General features: G+C 39.5%; 1 protein-coding gene across 5 annotated transcripts in view; it reads right to left on the bottom strand.

Annotated features, from left to right (window-relative positions):
- Positions 1-19740, bottom strand: part of LOC127411778 (stromal membrane-associated protein 1-like) — a 167175-nt gene that overhangs the window by 1640 nt on the left and 145795 nt on the right. For all 5 annotated transcript variants that reach the window (XM_051647531.1, XM_051647532.1, XM_051647534.1 and 2 more), the window contains 2 exons: positions 7265-7490; positions 3524-3840 (listed from right to left, as the gene is read on the bottom strand). In XM_051647531.1, the coding sequence (XP_051503491.1) occupies positions 3524-3840; positions 7265-7490 (543 nt within the window). The remainder of the gene's footprint in view (positions 1-3523; positions 3841-7264; positions 7491-19740) is intronic.

Below are 19740 nucleotides of genomic sequence, written 5' to 3'. Positions count from 1 at the left end.
ACACATTTTGCTTTTGGTGGTGTGTTTGCAGTAATGGAAAGTGAAATGTTTTTACACAGTAAGAGATCATGTGCAGATGACCTTTCCCTTCAACTTTCTCTTTTCCTCATTTTTTAAGGATACCAAGCTGTCCTCTGATCTTTAAACTCACTCAACCCTCTTTATACTCTTAGACCAGCACCAGCACTCTCTCTCTCCCTCCTTTTTGATGCCTCTGTGCTTCACCCTTTCCCCTTGACTCCCACCACTATTCTTACTGAGAGCAGAACAGCGGGTCCTGGGGGTCTGCTGGAGGTGGGGCGGCCCATCAGCAGGGTCTGACTGATTTGTACAGCTGCCTCTTCATCTTACAGCCAACAAAAGATGAGAAAAGAGAAAACATCTCTAATGGTTTCACCTAAGAAGTCTCCTATTTTTCATTAGGAAGTTTAATTTTGGGACTTGCTGTCAGTGCAATCTTTATCCAGCTGTAAGAGGGGAAATATAATGGAAAACTGGATTTTTTTGTTTTTAAGAATTGGGTTTGATTTATTCTGACATGCTAATGTTTATAATGCAGACCATTTATACCTATAAAACTAAGCTGCACTGGGTCATTTAGGAATTATCATGGTTATATCACAATTGTAAGTGCACAAACATATGACCGCCCATGTTTACATATGAACAGTAATTTAGCAGCTTAGCACGCCATGATGAGTGAAAATGTGAATGGTTCCAGTGTGCTGAGGTTGGCCAATCCTATCCTAAAGATGTAAAGGTACAGCAGCAAAAACAGCCTATTAAATAAAGGAAAAAGACTGGAAAATGGTCAAGTAAAACTAAATTAAGACTAGACTAACATTATAAATAGACTTCAGGAAAAAATATTTAAATGCTACAAAAAGGATATAAAATGGGGTCTTACACACAGGAGCTCACTTTCCTTTTCCCATAACATCTTCAAATACAAATTACAACCAACGAAATCCAGTAATTGTATTGGCATACTGTACAGGATGTTTCGTTGGCTTCCTCCTCTTGCTCCGTTCCAAAGAGCTAAAACCCCTTTCTGAGTTACTGAGGGAGGATATACATCACTGTGAACTTCTGGAGAGCTCTGATGTTTCTCAAGGTGACTAAACTGCTTTAGGCCTTTGTATGACTGGATAAGTTGAACTGAAGTGACTAAGAGTGTACAGAAAGAGTCAGAGAAAATGTGAAAAATTCTCTCCAAAACAGTCCTCTGGATGATCCACTGTGCACCTTTACTTCATTTTGTGCTCACATGCACAGCATGTCTCGTAATTACACCCGCTTTCTCCTCACACAATAGTGCGCACACACAGAGAAAATGTGTGTGCCTTGAGAGTGTACCAATTTGTATTTGTAAATATTCCAAGTGCTCAGCTATTCAGGGAGTGAATATCAAACTCTTAATGATTCTTCTACTCCCTGCACACGTGTTCTCTGCAGACAACCTCAGAAACGAGGGAGTCACACTAGGGTTAGCTATAGTTTTAATTTAGTTTTTATTTCTATTTTATTTTCAATCGTTTATTAAACGAATATTTATTGACATTTTTAAGTTATTTTAATGTGTAATTTTTTATGTCTAATAAAAGAAGGTTTTAAAGATTTCATTTAAAGATTTTATTTAAAATAATGTATCAAAAACTACACCTCAAATTCAATTACGGTCATTTTTATTGTCTTTAGTTTTGGAGTTATGAAAATATATTTTGGTTTGGTTTTTCCAATTATGTTCATTTTTATTTCAGTTAACTAAAATGTTTTAAATTTGTTTTCATTTTAGTTTTCATTAATGATAATAACACTCAGTCGCACTTTGTGTGGGATAACAAGGACAATGAAGGCAGCTCCATCTCAGAAAATGCTCCACCCAGGAAATGTGCAGCAAAAATTACTCCAGAAAACTATTAAGCGAAAGCATTTATTTTCCCAGCCAGTCTCTCAAAATACAAATGTGGTGTGGATGGCACAGAACTCAGGAAGCACACACACACACACACACACACACACACACACTTGCATTGTGGGGAGGGATTTTAATTAAGGCGGTGTGAGTGTATGGCATGCAGTATTGATTTATGATGTGTAATTAACCTCCTGAAAGCTGAAATCTCAGACTCCCTCTGCTCTCAGCCTTGTATGGGATGGGGGAGCAGGAGATGATAGAAGTTGAGAGGTTGTTGACATTGAGTCCTCAATTTTTTATGCGCCCCATTCAGATGGATAATGACAGCAAATTAGGTTTGGATTTGAAAAAACCTTATAGGGGGGGAATCAATATTTCAAAGTAACGCAATCATAGTGTGTCATTAGGTCAACAAACTCGATTTCTATTCGGTCAAAATTCAAATGAGCTACGAATATAACTTGTTTCTATGTAACGATATCTGTACAGCTCTTTTGTAGAGTTAGACTTCAAGAGTTTTCCTGTAATGATAAACATACTGGAATCAAGTTTTTTTTTTTAGCAAAGCGCCAAAGTCCAATGAAGATGAATGAGAAATGAGAAAAGGATCGCAAAATATCACAGTTTTGAATGGCAATACACTAAACAATCGTGATATGTCATTGTGACCCAGATATCCATATAATATTGTATTGCCAGGTCCCTGCTGATTGCCACCCCTAGACACAAAAAGCGACATTTATCTATAAACCCACTTTCTACCTTGAAACGTAATCTAAATAAAAGGCAGTCTTGGTGCTGATCATCAGACCCATCTCAGTGAGAGCATGGGTGGTAGTCTGGAAAATGCATTGTGGGAATTGGTGATGCAGCAAAGTCTGATATGATGAATGGTAATAGCTTCATATATAGATGTTCTTTCCATAAAAAGCCAATGCTGATCCACTAAAGTCAGTGTGCTGCACCGATGATGAACGTCTACTTTTTATATCGATGACTCATGATAGATTCTATTGCTGAGAGGGTCGGTTAAAAATACACCCTAGAGGAACATTACGAACCTTACCTGGTGCTCTTGCCTGACCTCCTGTAGATGACAGAGTCATCAATAATATGTAATTCTGATTTTTTTTAGCTCCATTTTTACACCCTGCTTTTCACCATGCTTATCTATCGATAAGATTACACTCCTAATTTGTGGGCAAGCATCTGCAATAGAGCCTCTTTTATGCACCCTCTACAATGGGCTACTGTAGCTACCAGAATTTAGGTACATTGCAGATTCTTTCTTGCAATGATAATAGACTTACTTAGGCCATACACGTCCAGCTCAGCCAATGTGACCAGTTTAGTTGGTCAGATCTCTGCATTCAAAGAGCTTGCTCAATGGTATAACATCCTTACTCCCAATTCATCTGAGGAACTTAAGTTGTTATCGCTGCAGCATAACATATTCAGGCATTCATAATGAACCTTGCTTAAAGGATCTGTGCTTTTTGCTAACTTCCGACAGACTTGGCCAATGAATTACACTGAATCATGTAGTAGGAACATTTTATGTGTAGCATTTACAAAAATAACAGTCTACAAATCCAGCTAACGTACCTGTGCCATATTCCACTGGCCTTGCTGACCTGGTTGCATGGCATACATGTTTTGAGGGGGCACTATGCCCTGAGGTCCCATCATGCCTGGGGCCAATCCCATCACCCCTGGCTGTGCGTTTCCCATGAAACCATTAGGCATTGTCATGCCAACCATCATGCCTGTATTCTGGCCCATCATTGCTCCACCTTGGCCCATGACGGCTCCCATCATGGTAGTGGGTGGCATGGCCCCTGCCATGCCGGGAAAGGCTTGGAAGTTCCCCTGTGGCTGTGCTGGGAACTGCATCTGGGATGGGCCCATGAACATTGCAGTAGCTGTGGGAGCCAAATCACACAAAGGTACAGAAATAAGCAAAGACCACATTTACACATGACAACTTGTCCAATATGTTCAAAGAGACCAAAATAGAAGCAGGCGAGATGACATGGACACAAAGAATCACACACAGAGGAGAATAATCAATATTTGCGCTAATGTGTGCAGTTTATCACCCTGAACACGGAGTAAATAGATCTTTGAGACAGGAGAGATGTGCAGGATGAAAGAGTGCGTTCGAAAATGCCTTGGTGGTGGAGAAATGGCAGAGGCTTAATTTGGAGCATCTGAGGTTTTGGGAAATGTCCTCTTTGAAGAGCAGGGAAGGCGAAGGCGGCAGCTTTAAACAACGTTCAGCAGTATCAGAGTACTGAGCCACGCAGTGCTTGAATTATTGATATCCCCATTAAAGCAGGGCTTCAAGAACCCCTCTCGCTTTTGCTTTTTTCTCAGTCACACACACTCTCCCACAGCACCATTAGAAATGGACTTTGGACCCATACCACCATTTACAGTACAGGTGGGAGAGGAAATCAATATTTGAAAGTACTGAAAAATTTTACCTCACAATACTACAACGATATTCTAATGCCAAGGACTGATACTGTTAATTACATTTTTCACATTAATATAAATATATATATATTTTTTTGGAATAAGCAAACCCTTAAGGACTAATATTTTTATTCGGCTAAAACTCAGAACGAGATAACAGTCTAACTTTTAATAATTTCTAAGGATGTCCAAACAGATCCTCCACAGCTGCAAGGGTTTTTATATGAACACGGTGGAATCAAGATATGCTATTCCCTCATGCTGTTTTTTTATTTTTTGTTGGTTTAGACTAACGTGCTTATGCTCTATGCTACTTTTATGGCTCTACAATGAAGTAAAGCAGGAAGTTCAGCACTTGTTGGGCAAAGCATATAAGTCGAATGATGATAAATGAGAAACTAGTGTTGACAAGGTCACAATATATTTGATTTAATGTTTCACAAAAACATTTTATATTTAGATATTTTATATCTTCTGCTTTAGCATGTCAATAGAAAATATCAATTTTAAATTACCAAACATTTCTTATGCAAACAGAATTGAATAACAAAGAGTCCTGCAACAGATGGTATGGCCCCAAAGAGGCCGGATCTCAACATCATTAGCCGCATTTCCACTATCGGGCCAAATGAAGGCGTGCTAGTGCGTGCCAGGGCCAGTTGCATTCCCACTGTCATTTCTGGGGCTTCATCGTGCTGCCTCGGGGCTTCCTCGGCCATTGGCCCGCCGATTACCCTTGGGCCAAACAAGGCCAATTGGGTAGTGAAGTGGGGTCAATGTCAAAGGCGTATTTTCGCTGAGTCAGGTCAGAGGTTTCAGCACCAAGATCGACGAACTTGCCGGTTGTGTATCCAGCGCACAACGGTACAGGTTCGGGAAAAAAACAAATTGCAGGCACAGTATAAATCCGTTAAAATGCAGAATGGACAAAGCGGTGCCCAAAGATCATGGTTCGAGATCATGGACGGTGTGCTGGGACATCTCCGCTGTTAGTGGAGAAACCACTCGGGACACCATGGCAGTTACAGTTGGTGAGTTGTCAGTGCTAACTTATATTGCTAGCTAGCTAATGTTTACATATGATATAAACTCGATATTCTAGATAAATACTAACATGATACTTCAGTTTGAGTTTCCCTCTTGCTTGTGAAATGGGCGGGGTGTGTGACGTATTAAGGGCGGGTTTTAGGGCAACACTGTTGGGCTATTGGCCCGATGGTGGGAATACAGATCGATTTTGGTCTCGCGGTTTAAGGTTCGAGGCTATTGGCCCCGGCTGACCAGTTGATAGCCCTGGCTTGCAGTGGCCCGATAGTGGAAAAGCGGCTATTGAGTCAGTCTGGGATTACATGGAGACAGAAGCAATTGAGACAGCCTAAATACATAGAACTGTGGGAAGTTTTTAAAACATCCTGACAATACACACATTTTCACAACTGCCTTAAACTTTTTCATAGTACTGTATCAACATAATATTGTATTGCATAAGTCCCTGAATCCTTCCTGTAATTGATAGCGCTGCATTCTCACTCAGAATGCAAATTCTTAGAGGAACATAAAGCCCTTTCCCACTGGCAGAACTAAAGCCTGTTTCAGGTATTTCCCCCGGGACTAGTACTTTTTGTCACTTTCGCACCAAAGGATCTATAGTTCTTCTGAGCCGTTTTTGGGGAATTTTTAGCTCCTACTCTGGAGTAGGTACTTTGGGGGTGTATATAGACTGTGGGAGACAGTGGGAGGTGCTGCAGTCTGTGATTGGTCAAAAACCTATGACATACAAAGCATTGAGAAAGGAGAGGAGTCCACAGCCTCCATTTGTAAACAACTAGATGCTAGCATGCTATTCAGAGGATTTTACAATTCCCTTAATAGAAATAAAATAAAACCAACAAAGTATGCATCACCTGTGTCACGTGTGTGTGTGTGTGTGTGTGTGTGACTTCATCGGGAGACACGCTTTGAGTTTTCATCGCATCTGTACTGTGTGACTATTCCGAAAATAAAGTGATTTCTGGATTACTACATCGAATATTTCCAGGGATGATGGATATAAATTATCAGATGTTTACCGAGAGTGGGTAATTTAACTCTATTATACACTAAAGTGTCACGAAATCTAGTTTACATGAGGGAAGTATTGCGTGCCTGTTACTGTGTGGTAACTTGCATCAAGACGTATTTTTTAAGTAAATGAGTATTTCAGTACAGTAATTTATGTTGAGTCATAAAAGCCTTTACTGTAAAAGACTGTGTTGATAAATAGGTTTATACTGCTTTCAACATGTTGTGCACTAAATTCAGTGTGTGCTGCGTGGTAGTCTGACCGCTCGTCTCATCTCTCACTATGGCTGCAGCATGCTAAGCACTCGCAAAAAGTTTAAACTGTAACCTGAAGACACAGACTGCATCTGAAAATGGGAAAATGCTGCCTTCAGGAAACTGTATAAGGAGGTAGGATGAAATAAGGTGCTTTTTAAACTGTTCAGATACCAGATTGCTTTAGAGTTCCATTCATCCAAAAACGCTGTCGTTTAAACCATTAACTGATTAGGCAGCTGCCTACGGTTTCGGATGCAGCCAAAGCTTGTGTAAAACAGTCCTAACAAAAGTGTAACTTCAATCCCGGCGTCCTCTGTCGGTGATGTTGCTATTGAATTGTGCATTCCAACCTCGTCATGAGAAAAATGGTCGATACTAGATGACGTCACTACAGTGGTAACTATGTGAATGTGAATGCAACAGGGGAAAAGTCTCCTCGGGTGTTCCGTTCCTTGTACGAGTTCTTATCTAGAAAGTTACTAAAGGAAAAGCACCAGGACTATAGGTGGGAAAGGGCCTATATAAAGGGATTCAAGAGAATGAGTGTACCTTGTGCAGGCTGTTGTGGGACAGTGCTGGAGCCGTAGAGAGAGAGAATGGTGTCCTTGGAGAGAGGTTTCTTGGCTGACTCCTCTGCTTTGCTGCTCCCACTGTTTTCACTGAACAGGTCCAGATCTCCCTGTGCTGGAGCAGCACTTCCTGTGCCTGCAGTAACTGCCACGGCCCCTACGGCAGAGCTGGCCTGAGCACTCCCAGCTGCTTTACTGGAACTGGCCTGCAGAGCACAGGAGAGCATTAACTTGAAACCACCTCTGTCAACACCTGATAATATACATTTGCCATGGTTTAAACAGTCGTTCCCTTACATTTAAATAAACTGATTAGCATTCACACACACATGCATGGACACATCTGTGAGGCTTCAAATTGAGAGACAAATTAGACTTCTTAATAGATGGTCCACTCTACGTAAATGGTGCAAAATCTGTACTAAATTAACAAATACAATCCTTAAAGGTGAATTATGTAACATTTTCTCTACTCCAGCTTAATTTGCAGAGATAGCCATAAGTAGACCCTTGGCACTATCAAACATTAACTATGTTTCCAACCAAGGATTTTTAAAGCTGATGGAAACGCAAATTATCGCTAAAATTTCACAAGTGTCAACATATTTTTTTCCGTTTAACTCTAGTATCTATGTCGATACTTCAAATGTTGCGAAAAACTGGTTTGGAAACACTTTTTGTCAAGAAAATTGCCATTAATGCAAAAATGTAGTGTCACATGACAGAGTTTACCCCAATCGTTAGCCTGTGTTAATCATGACGACAAGGTATATATCCTTGAAAGCCAATTTATTGTACGTGATTATGGATTGATCTTAACGTCATACCTGCACAGATCTGATGCTGCAAACATGACACTTCCAGGAGTGCCAACACAAATATCTCGTATCATGTACATCGACAAGTGCACAGATAACAAATGAATGGCCAGGGTTGGGAGGGTTACTTTTGAAATGTATTCCACTACAGATTACAGAATACATGCTGTAAAATGTAATTTGTGACGTATTCCATTAGATTACTCAAGGTCAGTAATGTATTCTAAATACTTTGGATTACTTCTTCAGCACTGGTAGATTTTTTCACTTGTTTTGACTATGAAAACTCTGCCAGTACAGTAAGACAAAATACACGTTAAAAATACATTCTCTGAAAAACCTAAATATCACATGCAGTGTTGATTCTAAAACAAGATAAATCAAACTGATCTTGTTTTAAGGATTTTTAGATACTTTTACAGGAAAACAATAAAAAATTATCATCAAGAAAAAATGTTTTGCCCTAATATCAAAGGCCTTATTAGAAAAAAAGAAATTATGATCGAACGTGAATTTTCTTGATAAAAAATATGATCGTGCCTGGTAACGTGCATGTAAAATGGCTAGAAATAGCATTTTAGCTTAGCGTAAAGCTGACAATTTACACAAGGTTTATTTCTATTTCTTGTGCTCCAAACGTACTTCAAACGTACTTCTCTGTCTGCTCGTATGAATGTAACACATCATAAGAAAGTGTTTCACCGCTGTTCAAATGGACTTTGGATCGCATTATTTATATGTCTAAATTTTTCCATCTGAAAGGACTAAATATTAAATGAAACAAATGACAATAAAATGCAAAGTAATCTCTTCAGTAATCAAAATACTTTTTGAATGTAACTGTATTCTAATTACCAATGATTTAAATTGTAACTGTAGTGGAATACAGTTACTTATATTTTGTATTTTAAATACGTAATCCCGTTACATGTATTCCGTTACTCCCCAACCCTGTGAATGGCCACTGTTTGTGATTTATTTAATTGTGGTAGCCATCTGTTTATTTATTAAAGTTGCTTAATCAAAATAATAGACGGCAGTCACGGAATGAGCCCACAATACAGAAAACATATCATTTCTGTGCACTAAGATGTTTTAAATTAAAAATAAATACACAATACTAGGAGAAAAGCACCTGTGTGCTTTTTTGAAACACTAACAGCCCAATTCTTTACAATTATTGTTTAGCTTACTTTTGAAAAAATGGCAGCAAAATTCCCTGTATTAAATTAAATTAAATTACCAAATGAAAAAAAGAATTAAAAAAATTACCAAACGAAAAAAATAATATATTTTTAGACCTATATATGCCTTTTTTTTTTCTTTTGTTTTTTTACACAGACTTAAATTAGCTTTACCCTGTTCTGTAGACAAAAAAAAGTCAGCTGAATTACATTATCAGAATGTTCTACACTTTTTTTCAAGACTATAAACTATCAGAACTATTTGTCCAATGAGTTCACTTTCAGAAAATGAGCTTTTGAACATTTTAAAACGTTTAAAGATTTTAAATCTAACCCTCTTTACCTCGGATCGCATTTGCTGAGCTTCTTCAGAAAATGTAAATTGCATTATGATGCTAAAATTAATTTTAGATGACAATCAAGTTCAGTTGGTCATTAAAAGTTGCTGGACAAACATGCGGGACATAATGCAGTTGTGATGGCGATGCTTTAGATTAGATGATTGTTCAAAATAGCCTATTGAATATCAGGAATGTATCATATGTAAACCCTGATATTACACCACATCAATGTTTCTTTAATAGCTGTCCACACAGCATATATACATCACTGGATGGTCCTTATACTAAGACCGAAAGTTTCCCCCACTACTTGGTGCAGGTTGCCAGATTGAACAGGGCCATGACGATCTGCATTCGGGTCGGAACCGGTGGCAACCTGCGGTAGGCGCAACATCAGGACCAATATTACAGTCCTATCAGAAGGGCAACTGCTCCCTATTGATTGCAATTCCTCCTCTTCTGTTTGCATTTATTTGTGAAATTACAATGACAGTAAGCGACGGCAAATTTCGCACATTTTGTTTTTTTACGCATTTTCACTTTGTCGATAACAAAATAGTGCAAAAAGTGGATGGACTAGGCTATTGTTCTATTCTGTTTTTTTTTTTTTTTTTTTTTTTTTTTCGGGCATCCCAACCAGCACAACAAAGCAATATTGTTTCAACCAATGGCATGAGTTTGGGGTGGGACTATCTGTTTGGTAAGATCAATAGAAGATGGGGGAGGGGACTGTTCAGGAAAACTTAAAATTCCTTTTGGTGCTAGTACTACAGAAAAAAAAAAAAAAATATCTAAAAGTACCATGGCACCATCACATTTTTTGGACATGGTACCATGGCAATAGCACGCAATATTCTTTGAAGTACATTGGAGCACTATGTAAAATGCCACTGAATGACTCTGGTAATCATTCAGTACCATGGTATATGTAAAAAACATTTTATTATCATCTGATATCATTACCGTGTCAGAGCCATGGTACAGAAACAAGGGGAGAATTAAGAGACAATGAAAAAGACAAATAACCAAAAAATTAAATTGGATAAAAATATCCATTCCAAGTCGGAGGTAAGGCACACACAAATGCACACTCAGACACATATAAACACACAGACATGACAGAAAGGCTTCATCATCTTGAAGCAGAGAAATGACATTAATTAGACTACAGCTGTGATGAATGAATATCTCAGGAAGAGGAAACACAATTCACAGTTTACACACAGTTACAGCGCACACACTCGCACATAAATCGCAGAAGATGGAGGAAACAATCAGTAAGAGGCAGTTTGTGTTCAGTCAAAGCACCTGCATCCATTCACTCAATTACAGTGCTATGATGGCAGACTAGCAGTCAGAAAGCTGCAGATAGTACAGCTGATGCCATGGCTACCCTCCGACAAGAAAGCCTGTCAATTTGAATCTGAGGGAAAGTTCTATGCCTGAATCATATTTCATAACTCCAGGAAGCTCAGCATGCTGATGGTGACTTACTGACTGTGATGGCACATGGCTGAAGAAACTCTATAATGAGCTAAGTTCACATACTGTGCAGCTGGAGCCCTAGATGAGCTGAGATTTGGCAGTGCCTCCACTCTATTCGTTATTAAGAAAAGGGGCAATACACTGTAATGGGTAGGTCAGAGGAATGCTATGTTTGCAACAAAACATTTATTACAGTTTCATTTTTTTTTGTTAATGCATGATTTTCTGTAAAGCTGCTTTGAAACAATGTGTTGTGAAAAGCGCTACACAAATAAATATGACTTGACTTGCCATTTAAACCAGGACTATGTTGCATCATTTTCACACTTTCTGATCAATGAATTTCCATGACGTTTGTGTGACATTTCCAGTTGTTTGTGAATACTTGATAAGGATTTTCAAAAGCCATTAAAATTCAGATTAGACCATTTTGTAAACTGATTTGACCAAATTCATTTAAACGACTAAAAAAAAAAATTGGGCAAAATCAGACTACTACAAATCACTATGGCTTGCAATCATGTTTCCAGACATTTGTGAAAAATTAAGAAATATTTTAAAAGTCATTCAAATTCAGAATGATCAGCTAATGAATCAGACTGATTTGTGAACTGGTTCAACTGATTCATTGAAAATAACTGACTAAAAGAAAAATTTGCTCATGAAACGGACATCAATATAGGTTGTGAGCAAGTTTCACTCTACTCATGAGCTATATTTAGCCGATTAAATATTTCAGAACAGAGCAAAACTAGAAATGTATGTCATAGAAATTTCCATGACTTTTCCTGGTCTGGAAAACCCAACTTTGAAAATTCCCTAATATTTACAGGTTTTCCATGACCGTGGAAACCCTGTATTAGCCATTCAAGGTTTAATCACTAGAGCCAATTATAACACATTTCACCCTCCATGAAAGAGAGAGAGAGAGAGAGAGAGAGAGAGAGAGAGAGAGAGAGAGAGAGAGAGAGTTGAACAGTGGGAGAATGTGCCATATCATCTTGATGCAAATCGAGTGAAAACAAATAGGTACGTGTATAAATCGATTTTCCCCCAAAAAATCATCCCCCCTAGTATCATTATGTGACAAACATGCTTGGACAGATGGCAGATATTGAACAATCCATTCTCTGAAGTTTTGCTGCTGAAGTACGTGCCTCACATAAGCTCATAAATTGAACTCAGCGAAAAAGAGAGTGAGCTTCAGAGATCTTCCAAGCTCTGTGTCACATCTCTGCTCTCCTGTTGTCTATCCATCAGTGTCCTGGAGCTCTGGGCACAGAAATGCTCCACATAATCAAAGGCAAAAAGGCAAGGCTGAGGGGGAAAGTGTTGGAGGTTGGCAGGGACAGATGCAGCCGCTCTCGTCCCATTTAGATGGGTCGGCGTTTTGCAGTGTTGCGGGAGTGTTTAGGTATGCGGGAGTTAACACCTTCAGCTGCTACAGTGACAGCTGGTGCATCTGATAAGAACTGAGCAGAGCTGAACACAGGTGAACAGCACTGCAGCGCGATAAGTTAAACCCTGCCTCACAGATCTGATACACAACCCCCTCGGCTGATTAACCTGTGAGGGCTGACGCTAACACACAAACACACACATAAATATGTGCTACAGCAAAGACATTATAAAGGGAGGAGACGGACCACACGTACAGTATATAAATGAATGAGGTAAACTGTAATGTTAAATACTAGGAATGGGTAAAAATATTGATTTTTCTATGCATCTTGATCTGCATTTGAACGATCTTTATCTTGATTCTTAAATCCCAAGATTGATTTTTTACTATATGCCCAACTCGCATATGAGAACTAAGCTGTGGTCAAAATCGCCCCAATCCACTATATAGTGCACTATTTTTGGTGTCAGCCATTTTGTAGTAGTGTCCGAATTTGTTCCCTACATCTCATTCCCTACATTTGTTCACTCATTCTTACCCACAATGCACTCTGATTTAGAGCGTACAGCCGATGCACACTCACCGGCGCTATCTTGCCCATAATACACCGCGGGAAGGACTGACGTGCAGGGAGAGAGCGCGAATGGGTGAGCGAGAGAGAGAGAGAGAGAGAGCGCGAGAGATGCCAGTTTACAGCTTCCTTTATTCATGGAATGTTTTATTTCAAGCTAGCTGTAGTGTTTTACCAAAACTTGATTCAAAATTACATGATAAAATATAGCGATCCAAAATCATTTAAATTTATTTATACAAATGAAAATACACTCACTAAGCACTTCATTAGGAACACTATGGTCCTAATAAAGTGTCCGTCGTGGTCTTCTGCTGTTGTAGCCCATCCGCCTCAAGGCTGGCGTGTTGTACATTCTGAGATGCTATTCTGCTCACCACAATTGTACAGAGTGGTTATCTGAGTTACCATAGCCTTTCTGTCAGCTTGATCCAGTCTGGCCATTCTCCATTGACCTCTCCCATCAACGAGGTGTTTCCGTCTGCAGAACTGCCGCTCACTGGGTGTTTTTTGTTTTTGCACTATTCTGAGTAAACTGTAGAGACTGTTGTGCATGAAAATTCAAGGAGATCTGCAGTTACAGAAATACTCAAACCAGACAGTCTGGCACCAACAATCATGCCATGGTCAAAATCACAGAGAAGACATTTTTTCCCCATTCTGATGGTTGATGTTAACATTAACTGAAGCTCCTGACCTGTATCTGAATGATTTAATGCTTTGCACTGCTGCCACAATTAGCTGAGTAAATAATCGCATGAATAAGGTGTACAGGTGTTACTAATAAAGTGCTCAGTGAGTGTATATTTGATGTGGTTATTTTTCTTTTCTCTTTTTTGCCATTAATGCCAAGTTATTTTTTTTTTCTTTACTAATTCACTGAGGTGATACTATTGTTAACTAAGAAGACTGTGCACAGTGGAAATTATTCAAATATTCCGTTATTTGTCTACTAATCAATGGATGTTGTTAATAACTTTAGTACTGCATTACAGTCGCATGGGGGCGCACGTCATCTCTCTCTGCAGTCAGAAATGCTGCTTAGTTTGGATGGGACAGTGTCAAGATGCTAAAAAATAATAAATAAATACAATAATGTACGCTTGTTCAAATGTTTTTATTCTTGTTGGCAGTTTTTAGCAGTATTATTATTTTAATCATTATGAAAATATATTATTAAACATGACAAATAGAATGAAGAATGATATATATCATTTTATAAGCATAACAATTATTACATTATTCATATGACAAAGTTGTTTCTGCAAATGCTCCAGCAGCACTCTCTCCGACGCTCCGTGTATATGTCAGCGTCCGAATTCACTCACTCATTCCGTTCACTCCTTGCCTGATATAGTGCACTCACTGAGATCCACTATATAGGAAATAGTGAATGAGTGAACAAGTGAGCGATTTCGGACACAGCTCAAATTTTGCGCTATGCGACTAAAAATTTCTGTGATTCGCCACTGGCTGGTAAATGTTAAGATTTCACTCCCAGTGATTGAGTAGTATACTAGCGAATAAGTTTAGAATCCTTTCACTGCATGTTGAGAGATAAACTTTGATTTGACTCGATCTGTGTAATGTGTCCAAAGACGAGATCCACACAATCCATTTGTCATTGAATAATGTCTCTTATAATATCCATTCTATACTTTACAGTCGATTGTTGATCAAAAACAACAAAACATAAAGATTTAATTCTAATCACGAATAGCACAGATGAGGTAAAGAAGCCATTCAAGTCCTTTCTTGTTAATATGCGCTCATCTATAGACGTTCTTCACAGAGCTGACGGTTTTCTTAAAGAGACAGTACCGATTTCAGCATGTGTTTTACAAATCAATGTACAGCAAATACTTGTAAACAGTATAATTTATGCTAAACAATAAACATGTAACAAAATATATGCAATATAATATCATATTTATTAATGGAATTAATGTATATATATAAAAAAAAGAAAATAAATATAATCATTTGATATAAAAAATTAAATATAATTTGTAAAATTTATATTTTCATAATGTATGTAGTTAGAAGGTCCCCTGTATGAATAACAGCATTAGCTAGTACAGAAATTCTTTCATTTGTAAGCAAAATAGTCATTATAATTAAAATATACCCTCATGAATCGATATCAAATCAGGAAATCTGTATCAAAACCCAGCCCAACTAAATACTGGCCTCTGTCGAAATTAAAGTCCCACCTTGGGGCCTGGGTAGCTCAGTGGTAAAATACGTTGGTTACCACCCCTGGAGTTCGCTAGTTCGCTAGTTCGAATCCCAGGGCATGCTGAGTGACTCCAGCCAGGTCTCCTAAGCAACCAAATTGGCCCGGTTGCTAGGGAGGGTAGAGTCAAATGGGGTAACCTCCTCGTGGTCGCTATAATGTGGTTTGTTCTCGGTGGGGCGCATGGTGAATTGAGCGTGGTTGCCGCGGTGGATGGCGTGAAGCCTCCACACGCGCTATGTCTCCGTGGCAACGCGCTCAACAAGCCACGTGATAAGATGTGTGGGTTGACTGTCTCAGACGTGGAGGCAACTGGGATTCGTCCTCCGCCACCCGGACTGAGGCAAATCACTATGCGACCACGAGGACTTAGAGCGCATTGGGAATTGGGCATTCCAAATTGGGAGAAAAAGGGGAAAAATCCCCAAAAAAATAAAATAAAATAAAAAAAGTCCCACCTTAAGTTAAAAGAGCCATCCGCCTGTTTTGTTTATTCTAGAATGCATACGCACCTAGCTGGACCAGCCTGAAAAATATAATTGCCTGACTGAACAAAATCACAATTTGGAAACTTGCTGTATTTTTCCTGATTTAATATATGTTATTGGAACACAATTTCGACCAACAGTTTGAGATTTTGGGTTTTCCCCATTTAAATATATGAGAGTTGTACTTTCATAACTGGAAATAGCTAAGAACAATACAAATACACCGATCAGCCACAACATTAAAACCACCTGCCTAATACTGTGTAGGTCCCCCTTGTGCTGCCAAACAGCGCCAACCCGCATCTCAGAATAACATTCTGAGATGCTATTCTTCTCACCACAATTGTACAATGCGGTTATCTGAAATTCTAGAGACTGTTGTGCATGAAAATCCCAGGAGATCAGCAGTTACAGAAATACTCAAATGCAGATACGGGTCAGGAACTTCACTTAATGTTCACATCAACCATCAGAATGGGGAAAAACTTGATCTCAGTGATTTGGACTGTGGCATGATTGTTGGTTCAGATGGGCTGGTTTGAGTATTTCTGTAACTGCTGATCTCCTGTGATCTTCATGCACAACAGTCTCTAGAGTTTACTCCGAATGGTGCCAGAAACAAAAAAAAACATCCAGTGAGAGGCAGTTCTGTGGACTGAAATGCCTTGTTGATGAGAGAGGTTAACAGAGAATGGCCAGACTGGATCGAACTGACAAAGTCTATGGTAACTCAGATAACCGCTCTGTACAATTGTTGTGAGAAGAATATCATCTCAGAATGCTATTCTGAGATGCGGGTTGGCGATGTTTTGGCAGCACGAGGGGGACCTACACAATATTAGGCAGGTGGTTTTAATGTTGTGGCTGAACGGTGTGTGTCCACTGAGTGTCTTGCCCTAAAGGCTACTGCAAATAATACTGTAGGTTCAAGCATTGGGATGCAAAATAGAAAGGAGGTGAGGAACAAAATAAATCAGACACCTTACAGCTAGTCTCAAGACCCAGCAAAAAGCAAGAACATATATACCTGCTTGGAGTGAGTGGCTTTTCAAGGCACATTATGAAAAAGATGACATAAGCCCTTTTCTCCATTTGTAATATGAGTGACATTTGAAGGGATCCATCGGGGGTCCACAAAGGGACAGAGGAAATGCTATTAGAATTAAAAATAGATGAGGAGGGGGAGGCCAAGAGACCCACACTCCATAATTCAAAGCGTGGATCAGCCACCAGGTTGAGAAGTGAGAGAGAGACATAGCTTTTGTCTTAAAGGGATAGTTCACTCACTTTCATTGCATCTTATTTCTATTCAATGGAAGTGAATGATGACTGAGGCTGTTATTCTTCCTGACATTTCCTTTTGTGTTCCACTGATGAAAGACAGGTTTAAACAACATGAAGGTGTGTAAATGATGACAGAATTTTCATTTTTGGGTGTTCTATCCATTTAAAATTGACAACTTAATTGTGTCTGTTTATTGTGAGGGGTTTTTAATCATGCAAACATGCATCTCAGCTGCACAAATATTGCAGTGATTTCCATGCAACATATTAACACATACAACTAAAACTTCTTCTCATTCACCAGCAATAAGTGCAGCTACAAACTCATGAATATTTGATCTCTCCCACCCACACATTAGCACAGAAACCAACACACATACGACATACAAACACACATACCATCACAAACACACAGTGCAGCCTGTATTTCACTGTGACATTCAAAGAGCACCATGTATATTCTAGCTCTACCCACCCCCAAATACAATTCACTTGCTCCCTCACATATAAACAGAGAGACAGAGAGAGAGAGAGAGAGAGATTTTGTGTGCAACAGAGCAGGCTTTGTGTGATTAGCAGCCCCACACAGATAATTAGCACTCTGGTGGTGCTGTGGGTTGGACTAATCCAGTTCCCCCTATAGTCTCCTTCTGCCTGGGAAATCAGAAAAACCCAAGCGAAAAAAAAAAAAGAAAAAAGAAAAGAAAAGAAGTGCCCCAAAATCATGACTGTGTTTGGTTGGATTTGGTGAAGACGGCTGTTCGAAGCATTGGGTGAATGCTGGGTATGTGCCAGTGCAGAGTCTGGCAGTGCCACGCTGCCAAGGTCCCACTACAGCTCAGAGTCTGAGGATCAGTGAGACACAGAGCCATCTGGGGAATACACAGCTAGACAATAAACAATATGAAGAAAAAAAAAAAAAAAAAGCAAATGCCCGTTCACATCCAACGTGCCAATACGAAAATAATTTTCAAACCAAATTTTTTTTTACTAAAACTACTCTCACCAAGTCTGATACCAAATTTCAGTGATTCTCTGAAAAAAGTTTGAAAACCTGAATTTATAATAATAATAATAATAATAATAATAATAAAATCTAACCAAAACACACCAAACCAAACCACAAAAAAAAAAAAAAAAACGGATCATCAAGATACATTTTTTTTTTTTTTTTTTGCCGTAATGGAGTTCATTAAGATGCAGTGTTCCATTTCAAAATCTCATGGCTTTTTAGGCCAAGTCAGTTTATGCTACCATGTTACTAGTGCCTGGGCAGCATTTTCCAGTTATACAATTACAGCTCCTTTCTACTTGATTGAGGAAAGACCAAAATCTCCAAAACTCTTTGTCAAGATTACATTTCAATAACATTTCAAAACAGCAATAAATCAGACAACTATCTGTGGTGATAGCTGGGGAAATCAATTATGAAGTGAAATGAATGGATAGAGGTGGAGCACAGATTTACCACCTCAACCTCCTAAAAATGTGGAGAGAGGCAGTCCCCGTGACTTTGGCGATGGTGGTTCCGGAGAGGGAGGAGCTTAGACCGGAGGTGAACTTAAAAGCCACCGAAAGAGTCACCCCGGTCACCTGCGGAGACCACCTCTCACCATCACAATTCAGGTTGCAAGGAGAATTCTTAGACATGTTCTCGCCTCCTCCCGGTCATACGAATCTCATAGAGCACCATATCGAAACAACCCCTAGGGTAGTGGTACGCAGTTGTCCTTACCGATTACCTGAACACAAAAAATAAATAAATAAATAAATAAAAAAATAAAAACAAAATTTAAAAAAAAAAAACTTACTTTGGTAAGAATTAAAGGCCAAGCTAGATATGGGGGTAATAGAAGAATCCCACAGTGACTGGGCTAACCTGGTGGTGCTGGTTCCAAAGAGTGACGGTTCGGTCTGGTTCTGTGTGGATTACAGAAGTCAATGCGATGTCTCGGATTGATGAACTGCTCCATTGGTTAGGCACGGCTCGCTTTTATTCGACACTGGATTTGACAAAGGGATATCGGCAGATCCCCTTAACTCCCATGTCCCGTGAAAAAACTGCATTTTCCACACCATTTGGCTTACACCAATTCATGACCCTTCCGTTCAGTATGTTTGGGGCCTTGGCTACAGCGCCTTATGGACAGAGTCCTCAGACTGCACTCTGCTTACGCTGCTGCTTATCTGGATGACATCATTATATAAAGTAATGACTGGCAGCAGCATATGCAGCATCTGAGGACAGTTCTGAGGTCGTTGCGATGGGCGGGACTCATGGCAAACCCCTAGAAGTGTGCAAATGGATAAGTACGGTATCTGGGGTTCCACTTGGCCAAGGACAGGTGTGTCCCCAAATTGATAAGAGCGCAGCGGTTGCAGCCTGTCCAAGACCAAAAAGGAGGTGAGACAGTTCCTGGGGCTGGCTGGCTGGCTACTATAGAAGGCTTGTGCTGAATTATTCGGATGCCACCAGCCCGCTGACTGATCTCACTAGAAAGGGAGCCCCAGACCCGGTCCAGTGGACAGAGCCATGCCAACAGGCTTTTATGCAGGTGAAAGCTGCGCTTTGTGGCGGGCCATTGTTACATTCTCCTAATTTTTCTCTCCCTTTTGTTTTACAGGCTGACGCATCGGACAGGGGGTT

The sequence above is a fragment of the Myxocyprinus asiaticus genome, chromosome 21 (assembly GCF_019703515.2).
Source record: "Myxocyprinus asiaticus isolate MX2 ecotype Aquarium Trade chromosome 21, UBuf_Myxa_2, whole genome shotgun sequence".
Taxonomy (NCBI): Eukaryota; Metazoa; Chordata; class Actinopteri; order Cypriniformes; family Catostomidae; genus Myxocyprinus; species Myxocyprinus asiaticus.
The sequence above is the reverse complement of the archived record's forward strand: the minus strand, read 5'-3'. Positions and strand labels throughout refer to the sequence as shown.